Source organism: Pseudoliparis swirei, unplaced genomic scaffold (genome assembly GCF_029220125.1).
Source record: "Pseudoliparis swirei isolate HS2019 ecotype Mariana Trench unplaced genomic scaffold, NWPU_hadal_v1 hadal_190, whole genome shotgun sequence".
Taxonomy (NCBI): Eukaryota; Metazoa; Chordata; class Actinopteri; order Perciformes; family Liparidae; genus Pseudoliparis; species Pseudoliparis swirei.
Genome location: NW_026613426.1, coordinates 1 through 12,724, shown reverse-complemented (window position 1 = coordinate 12,724; position 12,724 = coordinate 1). Strand labels below are relative to the sequence as shown.

The window sequence follows — 12,724 nt, the reverse complement described above, 5'->3', positions numbered from 1 at the left end:
GCCTCCTCTGCGCCTCCTCTGCTTCAGGTCCTGTCTCCAGCCTCACTGGGGGCGGAGCTTGTTATTATCATTAATAACTGCAGCTCGAGCCAGAGATAAAGCTTCTGCATTCCAAAACTCTGGGTTTTGTTTCTGAGCTGGTGTTGCAAGAACAGATAAACGGGGCTTATTGAAGGCGCCGGTGGGAGGACAGTGACCTCTAGTGGTGACCACCGAGCACTGCAGCACAGGCCAGGAGGTCAGAGACACGTGACTAGCTGGGGTGTTCTGTGGCCACAACATGAGAACACGTTCCCCTGAATGTCCCTCCTGGCGGAGAGCTTGACTCGTCTGTCGTGTTCCCAGGACGACGGAAGAAGAACGAGCGACGGGAGCGGAGGAACCGCAACAAGGAGAACCAAGATGGCCGACGGGCCCGGAGGAGAGGACGGGACCAGGAGAGAGACCCGGGGGAGGGGCAGAGAGACCCGGGGGAGGGGCAGGACCCTGGCAGCCGCAACAAGACCGAGCACCGGCAGAGACGGCCTCGTACAGTAGCCCCCCCCACTGGGCTGCTGCTGACGTAGGATTTGAGTATGTTGATGCACACAAGGCTCGGGCCCCCGAGGCCCCCGAGGCCCCGAGGACCAGAGGCTGCTGCTGAGGACCGGAGGCTGGCGGCCTGAATGGACCTGGAGCGTCTTGGTTTTGATTTAGATTTTGCAACATTATGTAGAACAATTGTTTATTCGTGTTGTTCCTGTTCTTTACTTCATTTGGTGCAGAATATGTACGGAAAAGATCATAAATAAGTTTGTTGTTGTCATCATGTGACGTCTTCATAACTCACTAGACCAGGACTAGTCCCTCTAGACCAGGACTAGTCTCACTAGACCAGGACTAGTCTCACTAAAATAATATAAATATACACTTTTATTAATCCCCAAGGGGAAATTAGTTCTCTGCATTTAACCCATCCTTAGTTATTAAGGAGCAGTGGGCTGCGGTGAAGCGCCCGGGAAGCAACTGGGGGTTCAGTGCCTTGCTCAAGGACACTTCGACTTGCAACTAATGGGGAGAGCGGGGATCGAACCCACAACCCTGCGGTTGCAGGACGGCCCTCTTACCCCACTGAGCTACAGCCTAGACCAGGACTAGTCCCCCATGAACATGGTCTCACTAGACCAGGACTAGTCCCCCATGAACATGGTCTCACTAGACCAGGACTAGTCCCCCATGAACATGGTCTCTCTAGACCAAGACTAGTCCCCCATGAACATGGTCTCACTAGACCAGGACTGGTCTCACTAGACCAGGACTAGTCCCCCATGAACATGGTCTCTCTAGACCAGGACTAGTCCCCCATGAACACGGTCTCACTAGACCAGGACTAGTCTCACTAGACCAGGACTAGTCCCCCATGAACATGGTCTCACTAGACCAGGACTAGTCCCCCATGAACATGGTCTCACTAGACCAGGACTAGTCCCCCATGAACATGGTCTCTCTAGACCAGGACTAGTCCCCCATGAACATGGTCTCACTAGACCAGGACTAGTCTCACTAGACCAGGACTAGTCCCCCATGAACATGGTCTCACTAGACCAGGACTAGTCCCCCATGAACATGGTCTCTCTAGACCAGGACTGGTCTCACTAGACCAGGACTAGTCCCCCATGAACATGGTCTCTCTAGACCAGGACTAGTCCCCCATGAACATGGTCTCTCTAGACCAGGACTAGTCACCCATGAACACGGTCTCACTAGACCAGGACTAGTCCCCCATGAACATGGTCTCACTAGACCAGGACTAGTCTCACTAGACCAGTACTAGTCCCCCATGAATATGGTCTCACTAGACCAGTACTAGTCCCCCATGAACATGGTCTCACTAGACCAGAACATGTGGACCAGATCATGTGGACCAGAACATGTGGACCAGATCATGTGGACCAGAACATGTAGACCAGAACATGTGGACCAGAACATGTAGACCAGAACATGTGGACCAGATCATGTGGACCAGAACATGTAGACCAGAACATGTGGACCAGAACATGTAGACCAGAACATGTGGACCAGAACATGTAGACCAGAACATGTGGACCAGAACATGCCGACCAGAACATGTGGACCAGAACATGCCGACTCGTCAGTCGAGATTCTGTTCTACATTCTTCAGAACGTAAACGACTCGTCGCTCGGACCATCAGGTGGAACCGACTCGGTTCTGGAGTTCTGACCGACCCGTCTCTCTCTGGCGCGACGATCTCTTTCCTCTGGACCGGGTTCATCAAGTTTAAACAAATAAATTACTGTTGCTCAGAAAAAAGGAGAAAAGACGTTTTGATTGTTTTCAGAGCCGAGCGGTTTATTGTGTGAATGTGATGACATCATCACCATGAGACAGCAGCTGCCCTCAGCCGTTAAGACGTTACAGACAGGTCAGCACAGAGGTCACGGGTCATGTGACCTTGGTACGACTGGGGTTAAAGGTTATTCTCAACATGGGCAGACCCTGAGGGCTCTCCTCACTTCCTGTTGGCCACGAAGTCCTCGCCCTTCTTGATGGAGGCCTTGAGCTCGCTCACGGCGCCGGCCACCAGCTGCTCCTCGTAGGCCGTCAGCCGGCCCAGGCCCAGGTTCTTCTCGATGCCGTTCTTCCCCAGCAGCAGCGGGGTGGAGAAGTACTTGCACTCCGTCTCCTCGGACCGGACGTAGCCGCATTCCACCACGCCCTCCTTCCCGTTCATGGCGTCCAGGACGGAGAAGGTGAAGCGGGCCCCGGCGTAGGCCATGGAGAGGGTGGCGGACCCGGCTCCGGCCTTGGCCTTCACCACCTCGGTGCCGGCGTCCTGGATCCGGCTGGTCAGAGCCGCCAGCTGCTCGGCGGGGAAGTCCACTTTGGGGGAGCACTGGGAGATGAGGGGGATGATGGTGACCCCGGCGTGACCTCCGATGACCGGCACGTTGACCCGAGCGGGGTCCAGGCCTTTGAGGTCGGCCACGAAGGCGTTGGCCCTGACGATGTCCAGCGTGGTGACCCCGAACACCTTGTTGGGGTTGTAGACGCCGTACTTCTTCATGACCTCGGAGGCGATCGGGATGGTGGAGTTGACCGGGTTCGCGATGACGCAGATCACGGCCTCGGGGCAGTTGCGGGCGACGGCGTCGGCCAAGGTGGCGACGATGGTGGCGTTGGTGTTGAACAGGTCGTCGCGGGTCATGCCGGGTTTGCGGGGCACCCCGGCGGGGATGACCACCACGTCGCAGCCCTGCAGGGCGGCGTCCAGCTGCTCGGCCCCCATGTAGCCGGTGACCTGGGCCCGGGTCTCGATGTGGCTGAGGTCCGCCGCCACGCCGAGGGTGTGGTTGATGTCGTACAGCGAGAGCTGGCTCACCAGCGGGCTGTTCTTCAGGAGCAGCGACAGCGGCTGGCCGATGCCGCCGGACGCGCCGAGCACCGCCACCTTGGCGCGGCTCTGCGCGCCGGTGGAGAGGCTTCGGGCCAGGCTGGCGGCGGGTCTCACGGCGGGTCTCACGGCGCGGGCGAACATCCTTCTGTCGCTTCTCGTCTCAGGCGAGTGGAAATAGAAACGCGAGTTCGAGCCTCTGTGACACCAACGTCCTCTAGCGCGAGCGGACAGGAAGACAGCCAACGGTCATGCGCCGAATATAAGGGTCGCGTGATTTCTACGTCACGGCTGCGTCAGCGCGCGCACCTCCGTCGTCGTCGTCTTTATCGAGGAGGAAAACAAAAGCCCGTTCGTGACGACCGCCGTGAAAAAAGAAATAGAAGAAGAAGAAGAACAAAGCCCGTGAGAGAGAGAGAGGCGCCTGTTACACCAACTGCAACCGGCGCCGTGACATTTGACGGTACCGGCGCCGCGGCGGGAAGAAAAGACTCGCGCACCGTGTCGCCCCGCAGTCATAAAGGTGGCGCCGTCTATTTGCTGGAGCCGCCGCGGGTCGTGCTGTTGTGTTCCTTTGCCCCCCTCGGTTCGCTTTGACAACGCACTGTTCGCCTTTGCGTATCTAACATTAGCGAAGCTAGTTCGCCAGTCGGTGTCGGTAGCGGGGCTTTAACTGGGCGAGCTGAGTTCGCCTTGGACCCGCTGGCTCCGCCCCCAGCGAGCTCACAGCAGCGGCGTGAAGTCACCGATCACTTACCGGGAGCTCATGCTAATCCGTTAAAGAGTCACGTGTCCCTCCCGGTGTGCTCCACACGGAGCTGCGTCTGGAGCCGCTCCTGCTCACCGCCTGCTCTCCTCTTGAGACGCCAGTGCTGAGGCCCGTTGGGTAGGTACCACCTCAAGGAGAGGACAGGGTTGATATTCACAAGTCTTAGTTTGCTCATCCTTGTACTGTTTGCTAAAGATAGTGACGGTGTCCCATGTCTCTAACTTGAAGTAATACTCCTGACATGCTCTCAATCACAAGTGGCTGACGGCTGTCCCCTTCCTGCAGTCCTTCCTCAGGATGGCTAGTTGTGGAGAGGTCGACCGCTCCGTCAGCTCGCTGCCATCCAGTAAGAAAAGCAGCAACAACAGTGGCGGCGGGAACGGCGCCGAGTCGGCGTGCTCCGGCCCCGGCGGCTCGGCCCCGGCGCCGTCCGTCCCGGAGTGCGCCATCTGTCTGCAGAGCTGCGTCCACCCCGTCCAGCTGCCCTGCCACCACGTCTTCTGCTTCCTGTGCGTGAAGGGAGCGGCCTGGCAGAGCAAGCGCTGCGCGCTCTGCAGACAGGATGTACCGGACGACTTCCTGGAGAGGCCCACGCTCCTTTCCCCGGAGGAGCTGAAGGCCTCCGCGGGGGGGCGGGGCGGGGCGGCGAGCGACCACGCCTGGTACTACGAGGGCCGCAACGGCTGGTGGCAGTACGACGAGCGGACCAGCCGCGAGCTGGAGGACGCCTCCTCCAAGGGGAAGCACACGGCCGAGATGCTGATCGCCGGCTTCCTGTACGTGGCCGACCTGGAGAACATGGTGCAGTACCGGCGCAACGAGCACGGGCGCCGGCGCAAGATGAAGAGGGACGTGCTGGACATCCCCAAGAAGGGCGTGGCGGGGCTGCGTCTGGACGGCGTGGTCGGGGCGGCCGGGCGAGAGAACTCTGCCGATGGGGCGGATACGACGGCGGCGGGGGTCCCCGCCGCGCTCACAGCCCCCCCCTCCCTCGGGGGGGGCGGGGCTGCCCTGGAGGACGCACTCTCCCGACTGCAAATCGCCCCTCGGCCCACGCCTTCAAATGAGCGGTCTGGGGAAGGAGAGGAAGTCGACGAGGAAGAGGAGGTCACGCCCTCCCGGTCCTCTGACCCTCACACCTCAGTGGACGAGTCCGTCTCTGGAGACTGGAGCGACGATGAAGAGGAGGAGGATGAAGAGGGGGGAGATGGAGAGCGCGTCGAGCCCTGGGAGGACAGGCCGTCCAGTGGACGGGTCTTCGCCTCCTCCCTCCAGCAGGGGGCGCTCCAGGATGCCTGAAGGCCAGTGCACCTGAGGAGGTGTGAGGTCACCACTCGTCTGTTCCTCTCAGCTGGTCCCTCGTCACGGACACATTGGGTCAATTGCTTCGGAACAAAACTGATTTCAACATAGAGTTGGTGTCAGCGTGTCGCCACTGCTCCGTGTTTGGAGAGGGTCACGAGTCTTCACCACGAGCAGCGGCTTCGTCGCCTCCTCTTCATCGCCTCCTCTTCAGCTCGTCCTGTGACCCGTGAGATGACCTCGGCCTCCGGCCGTCTTCCTCCTCAGTGAACCGATGACGTCTGTCGTGGGATCTCGTTTCAGAGCAGATTGTTTTAGAGGAAACGTTTCCGGTCGTTTCTCCAGATAAAGAAAGTAAATCAAGGAGCACTTTGCTCTTCCTCAACGTAACAACGCTGTGAAGAGGAGCGTCTCATACCGCTGGCTCCGCCTCAAACCCTCCAGTTCCACTTCCTGTTTGACGTGAATGCTTTACAGAAGTGCAGAATATTAATTGAACCTTCCCGAGCTTTAAATAATGTGCATTTAAATGTGACGCGTCTTGTGTTCTCAATGGCTGCTTCTAAAGTTTGTGATTGTGCATGTCTGGGAGGAGGAGGAGAACTCGTGGCGCTGCTCTTGGCCCCTGCAGACTTCAAGTGATGTCATTTTATATTTCTTCCTTCAGCTCTTCGTCTTCCATCCTGAAGAATAAAGTGTGGACCAGTTGTTACTTGGGTTGTAATTTAAGAATAAATTGTCATTTCATCGTCCCACATCGTAAGAAGTGTCCCTGGTGGTTGTTCTTTTCTGAGCGTGCGCTCAGGTTTTAATCTTTATTTAAACAAACATTGAGTGTTCCATAAGAGCACCACCTCAACATATTTATAAAGGGGAGGGAAAAAAGAAATGAAGTATTTAATATCACAAAGCATCCAACACGAGACTGATCGAGGCCCCCAGAGCCCGGACCACCAGACCGCCATCACGAGGGCCTCTGACCACAGCAGGGGGTCTGGCCAGGGAACGTCCTCTAGGAACGTCCTCCAGGGAACAATACCATAGATCCACAAGTAATATGAGTAAGACATGCAAGAGCCACTGAAGTGCTGTTTGAATCTCGATGTCTATAGTATATGAGTGTGGTCTATAGTCTGTGGGTGTGGTCTATAGTATATGTGGGTGTGGTCTATAGTACGTGTGGTCTATAGTGGGTGTGGTCTATAGTCTGTGTGTGTGTGGTCTATAGTCTGTGGGTGTGGTCTATAGTCTGTGTGGGTGTGGTCTATAGTCTGTGGGTGTAGTCTATAGTCTGGATGTGGTCTATAGTGTGTGTGTGGGTGTGGTCTATAGTCTGTGTGGGTGGTCTATAGTCTGTGGGTGTGGTCTATAGTCTGTGTGGGTGGTCTATAGTCTGTGGGTGTGGTCTATAGTCTGTGGGTGTGGTCTATAGTGTGTGTGGGTGTGGTCTATAGTCTGTGTGGGTGTGGTCTATAGTCTGTGTGTGTGGTCTATAGTCTGTGGGTGTGGTCTATAGTCTGTGGGTGTGGTCTATAGTGTGTGTGGGTGTGGTCTATAGTCTATGTGGGTGTGGTCTCAGCGCCGCCCCACATAGTTCATTGTTGGCGTCTGTTCTCTCATACGTTGCTCTGCTGACTCCAGGAGCCTCAGGAGCCTCAGCAGCTCATCGGTGTTTGGCCCTGCTGGCCAGAGCCTGCCGGTTGGCCGGGCCGCCCCACAGCGTCCCCAGGAGATCCCTCTCGGTCCTCAGAGCCTCTGACGGAGGCAGCTCTCTGCCCGACAACACCACCTGCTTCACAGCCCGGATCACCGGGGCGGCTCCCTCCGTGTAGCGGCCGAGCCAGCGTTCGGCCCGCTGGAGGACCCCGGCAGCGTCCCCTGCCTCCAGCACGCCGTCCGCCAGGCCGATCTCCAGGCCGAGTTCGGGATCGACCTTCAGAGCGCCGCCAAGCAGCTTCAGGGCGTTCTGGCTGCCGACGATGCGGCAGAGCCGAGCGGCGCCGCCCCAGCCCGGCACCAGGCCCATGTGTTTGTGGACGAACTGGATCACGCTGCCAGGTGCCATTAACCTAGGAGACGGACAGAAGGTCAGATCATTAGGAAAGCTCAGGGGCCGAACGATGCTCGGGTTCTGTTCCTGACCTGAAGTCACAGGCGGTGGTGAGCTCGGCTCCTCCCCCCAGCGCCCTGCCCTCCACCAGAGCCACGGAGATCAGCGGCAGCCTGCAGGAGGACACCTGCTGTGAGCAACTGGAGGCACATGACACCGGCTCAACACAAGCCCCCCAAGCCCAGTACCTGAGGAGCCGGGTCAGGCTGTTCTGCATGAACATGCACATCTGGAGCCCGTCCTGCAAGCAGAGCGGAGCGGCGGTGAACTCTTAGTGGGGGGCGGAGTCATTAAAAAGTGTTTCTCTCCAGAGGATGACCCAATCAGAACAGGAATAGTGTCTCTACATGAGCGTTGGACCAATCGCAACACAGCTGCTGCTCGGCCACAGTGACGACCAAACTGATGGAGGAAACACGGTGACGGTGTCGAGTTTGGTTTATTGAGAACGGTGGAGATACGTCAGGTATGTGATGTATGTCAGGTATGTGATGTACGTCAGGTATGTGATGTATGTGATGTACGTCAGGTATGTGATGTATGTCAGGTATGTGATGTATGTCAGGTATGTGATGTACGTCAGGTATGTGATGTATGTGATGTACGTCAGGTATGTGATGTATGTCAGGTATGTGATGTACGTCAGGTATGTGATGTATGTCAGGTATGTGATGTATGTCAGGTATGTGATGTACGTCAGGTATGTGATGTATGTCAGGTATGTGATGTACGTCAGGTATGTGATGTATGTCAGGTATGTGATGTACGTCAGGTATGTGATGTATGTCAGGTATGTGATGTACGTCAGGTATGTGATGTATGTCAGGTATGTGATGTACGTCAGGTATGTGATGTATGTCAGGTATGTGATGTACGTCAGGTATGTGATGTATGTCAGGTATGTGATGTACGTCAGGTATGTGATGTATGTCAGGTATGTGATGTACGTCAGGTATGTGATGTATGTCAGGTATGTGATGTACGTCAGGTATGTGATGTATGTCAGGTATGTGATGTACGTCAGGTATGTGATGTATGTCAGGTATGTGATGTACGTCAGGTATGTGATGTATGTCAGGTATGTGATGTACGTCAGGTATGTGATGTATGTCAGGTATGTGATGTATGTCAGGTATGTGATGTACGTCAGGTATGTGATGTATGTCAGGTATGTGATGTACGTCAGGTATGTGATGTACGTCAGGTATGTGATGTATGTCAGGTATGTGATGTACGTCAGGTATGTGATGTATGTCAGGTATGTGATGTACGTCAGGTATGTGATGTACGTCAGGTATGTGATGTATGTCAGGTATGTGATGTACGTCAGGTATGTGATGTATGTCAGGTATGTGATGTACGTCAGGTATGTGATGTACGTCAGGTATGTGATGTATGTCAGGTATGTGATGTACGTCAGGTATGTGATGTATGTCAGGTATGTGATGTACGTCAGGTATGTGATGTACGTCAGGTATGTGATGTATGTCAGGTATGTGATGTACGTCAGGTATGTGATGTATGTCAGGTATGTGATGTACGTCAGGTATGTGATGTACGTCATGACGTATTTGCTACTGCAGCCCAGCCGGATGTTGTCATTGTCGTCTCTCTTCCAGCAGCTGCAGTGGCAGCATCGAGGTCTCGTGTGCTGCAGCGTAGCTTCAGCTCACAGCATGTCGTCCCCCGACAGACCATAATACACAGAACCACAACCCGCTCAGGAGAAGACACGCGACACCCGGGCTCTAAATGTCTCAGCTACCTGCGTGTTGGATAGCGCTCTGACGGCGTTGAGGTCCGATCCCGAGCAGAACGTTCCAGCGGCGCCCTGAACGATGAGGCCTTTCCCGTCCGCCCAGCGCTCCAGCTGGCTCACCCTCTCCTCCAGCTCCACCATCATGCTGCCTGGGGGGGGGGGGGGTGAGAACTCCTGCACCACCTCAGACACAGTGTGTAAGCGTCCCCTCACCAGAGAAGGCGTTCCTGTGGGCCGGGTAGTTGATGGTCAGCACGGCGATGCCAGACGGCTGCTGGACCAGGTCCACGGAGCCTCCGGGGAAGGCCTGCAGCTTCCTCTGGACCTCCTGCCGCTGGAAGCCGTGGGCGCTGGTGTACACGCAGCCTCGGCTCTGGCGCCGCAGCGTCCTGTCAGGAGCATCCGGGAGCTCATTGAAACATCTATCCAATCAGTGAAGCAAGACACAGAGACCGCCCACAGCTGGGGACACACTGGAGGCAAAGGTCAAAGGTCACAATGTCGTATGTTTACAGATTGTTAAAGAGGAACATTTGTCATTTGTGATTTTGGGCCTTACAAAATAAACTGAATTGAATCCTGTGACTCATTTTATTGGCGAGTCAGAATAAGAGAACCTGTTGGTGACCTGTGACCTCCTGTGTCGGTGAGGACCACCCTCACCTGGCTGCACGGCTGCGGAGATGCCACCGCATCGCTCCCAGGAGCATCCGGTGGGACAACATGTTCACCGCCGGCTTCACCGAGTGAACTCTGGAAACAAGAGCAGGGGAACTCAGCTGAGGATCATCCACGAGGTCCAGAACACACTCAGCTTCACTTAATGTAGCTCACGGTGTAGCTCACCGTGTAGCTCACCGTGTAGCTCACCTGTAGCTCACGGTGTAGCTCACCTGTAGCTCACCTGTAGCTCACGGTGTAGCTCACCGTGTAGCTCACCGTGTAGCTCACCTGTAGCTCACGGTGTAGCTCACCTGTAGCTCACCGTGTAGCTCACCATGTAGCTCACGGTGTAGCTCACGTGTAGCTCACGGTGTAGCTCACGGTGTAGCTCACATGTAGCTCACTGTGTAGCTCACCGTGTAGCTCACGGTGTAGCTCACGTGTAGCTCACGGTGTAGCTCACGGTGTAGCTCACATGTAGCTCACTGTGTAGCTCACCGTGTAGCTCACGGTGTAGCTCACCTGTAGCTCACGGTGTAGCTCACAGGTGATGATGCTTTATAGCTTTTAAACTAAACATCATCTCCTTTGGAGCCATATCGGCTTGTTGTATGAATCACTGAGGTGCTAAACACGATATGTCCTGCTTTATTATCCTGTTTACACTATTTTAACTTTCACCTCATGTTTTACATGTTGTATTACATGTTGTATTACATTACGTCCAGAAAGTGAAGTTTTTAGTCGGTTCACGTGTCAGGAAGCTTCCTTAAACATGAGATACGATTATACTATGACGTCACATAACGCATGTCTTAATACGGTTATAGTGAAACTACGGCCAGCCTTTCATCGACGTGTTAACCTCCAGGTTACAACTATTGCACACGTTCTCGTTGACGTGTCCCTGTCGGAGGAACCGGAGTTCACTGAACACAATAACGACAACCAGTGCGCAGACATTACCTAATGACGGTCGTGTAGTGTTACCCTGAAATATGTCCGTCCGGAAACTGGAGCTCTCCGGAAGTAGACAATGGCACACGTGTAGTTCCTCGACGTTCCCACAGACGGCGCAGTAATACCGCAGCTGTCATCTCATATCTTCATGATGTAATGACACATTCTTTAATACATCGTCAACGTAAACTCCAACCGTCTTCTTCATCGACCCACAATGCACTGCGCAGAGAGATCTGCTCTGCGTCCGTCACAAGTCTGTAAACACAGAATCTGAGGTCCAAATAATAGAGTTTAAGAATAACGGAGTTCTCTTTCTGTGCCTGAAGGTCAACACTCAACACCAGGTGGGTGTCTGAGATACATCACTGCGTTAAACCCAGTGGGGGAACTCATCGGCACCAGAACTATGCCAGGTACTGGATGTGTTAGACACAGAGCACAAGATGACCCTTGACCCCAGTGAGCGGAGAGCCTGAGTCAAAGGAAGGGCCTCGTCCACCAGGAGGAGGACCACCTGCTGGACGCAGGACACGCCTCAGCTGGTGGCAAACACTGCATCCAATAATCAGTCGTCTGCTGAGCCTCATCGGAAACACTGAAGTGTAAAGCTCTGGACAAGGCAGAGGAGGAGAGAGAGAGGAGTAGGGAGTGAGAGAGAGAGAGAGGAGTGAGAGACAGAGGAGTGAGAGAGAGAGAGGAGTGAGAGAGAGACAGAGGAGTGAGAGAGACAGAGGAGTGAGAGAGAGAGAGGAGTGAGAGAGACAGAGGAGTGAGAGAGAGACAGAGGAGTGAGAGAGAGACAGAGGAGTGAGAGGAGTGAGAGAGAGACAGAGGAGTGAGAGAGACAGAGGAGTGAGAGAGACAGAGGAGTGAGAGATGAGGAGTGAGAGAGAGACAGAGGAGTGAGAGGAGTGAGAGAGAGACAGAGGAGTGAGAGAGACAGAGGAGTGAGAGAGAGAGAGCGTTCAGACCAGCAGGATGACATGAAATATGTCATGTTTTTCTCCTAAATGAATTACAAGAAGCTGAAAACCATCTTGATGAGTTTTAGTATTTACTTCATTAACTTGGATTAGCTACTTAACACACAGTGGCACTATTGTATGGCATTATTTATATATATATATATATATATTAGGGCTGTGAAACGATTACAATTTTTAATCAGGTTAATCACAGGTTTCTGTGGATTAATCATGATTAATCACATATATACATTTACAGGCTCTCAAGACAGGCGAGAGCTCCGAGAAGAGTTGTTGACGCGTTATTTTTCACAGCACTAATATATATATATGTGTATATATACATATTTATATATATATTTATATATATAAATCCGTTTGTATATATTCCATCCTAATCGACACTCATTCATTTGTATCAAAGTAAGCCGGACTGTACTGTGTGTACTGTGTGTGTGTACGTGTACTGAGTGTGTGTGTACTGTGTGTGTGTACTGAGTGTGTGTACTGTGTGTGTGTGTACTGTGTGTGTGTACTGAGTGTGTGTACTGTGTGTGTGTATACTGTGAGTGTTTGTACTGTGTGTACTGAGTGTGTGTAGTGAGTGTGTGTACTGTGTGTGTGTAGTGAGTGTGTGTACTGTGTGTGTACTGTGTGTGTGTAGTGAGTGTGTGTACGTGTACTGAGTGTGTGGCTCCACAGGAAGTCAGGGAATGTGCTGCAGTCAGCATGGCTCTATACACACACACGCACTGTGTATATCACTTTGTGACGCAAACACATTTCTTCACATTTAGAACC

The 12,724-nt window shown here is 53.9% G+C and overlaps 3 protein-coding genes across 3 annotated transcripts; 1 reads left to right on the top strand and 2 right to left on the bottom strand.

Moving 5' to 3' along the window:
• Positions 1 to 2,323: 2,323 nt before the first annotated feature.
• On the bottom strand, positions 2,324 to 3,622 carry mdh2 (malate dehydrogenase 2, NAD (mitochondrial)). The gene has a single exon (XM_056411270.1). It carries the CDS (start codon positions 3,534 to 3,536, stop codon positions 2,511 to 2,513), a length of 1,026 nt encoding a protein of 341 aa, XP_056267245.1. The 5' UTR covers positions 3,537 to 3,622; the 3' UTR covers positions 2,324 to 2,510.
• A 144-nt stretch (positions 3,623 to 3,766) lies between these two features.
• On the top strand, positions 3,767 to 6,175 carry LOC130191625 (E3 ubiquitin-protein ligase rnf146-like). Its single transcript, XM_056411272.1, has 2 exons — positions 3,767 to 4,278; positions 4,447 to 6,175. Exon 2 carries the CDS (start codon positions 4,459 to 4,461, stop codon positions 5,458 to 5,460), a length of 1,002 nt encoding a protein of 333 aa, XP_056267247.1. The 5' UTR covers positions 3,767 to 4,278; positions 4,447 to 4,458; the 3' UTR covers positions 5,461 to 6,175.
• Positions 6,176 to 6,239: 64 nt separating this feature from the next.
• echdc1 (enoyl CoA hydratase domain containing 1) lies at positions 6,240 to 11,007 on the bottom strand. The gene is made up of 7 exons (XM_056411273.1): positions 10,962 to 11,007; positions 9,996 to 10,085; positions 9,546 to 9,721; positions 9,339 to 9,481; positions 7,762 to 7,814; positions 7,606 to 7,686; positions 6,240 to 7,532 (listed from the first exon to the last, which is right to left on the bottom strand). Exons 2-7 carry the CDS (start codon positions 10,055 to 10,057, stop codon positions 7,127 to 7,129), a joined length of 921 nt encoding a protein of 306 aa, XP_056267248.1. The 5' UTR covers positions 10,058 to 10,085; positions 10,962 to 11,007; the 3' UTR covers positions 6,240 to 7,126.
• Positions 11,008 to 12,724: the final 1,717 nt, after the last annotated feature.

Excerpts from the sequence above, each read along its gene's own strand:
- echdc1 (XM_056411273.1), bottom strand. The coding sequence starts at position 10,057 with ATGTTGTCCCACCGGATGCTCCTGGGAGCGATGCGGTGGCATCTCCGC. Across the intron at positions 9,722-9,995 it reads CTCCGCAGCCGTGCAGCCAG|GACGCTGCGGCGCCAGAGCC; the intron begins GTGAGGGTGGTC and ends TGCTCCTGACAG. Across the intron at positions 7,815-9,338 it reads GAGCGCTATCCAACACGCAG|GACGGGCTCCAGATGTGCAT; the intron begins GTAGCTGAGACA and ends CTCTGCTTGCAG.
- LOC130191625 (XM_056411272.1), top strand. The coding sequence starts at position 4,459 with ATGGCTAGTTGTGGAGAGGTCGACCGCTCCGTCAGCTCGCTGCCATCC.
- mdh2 (XM_056411270.1), bottom strand. The coding sequence starts at position 3,536 with ATGTTCGCCCGCGCCGTGAGACCCGCCGTGAGACCCGCCGCCAGCCTG.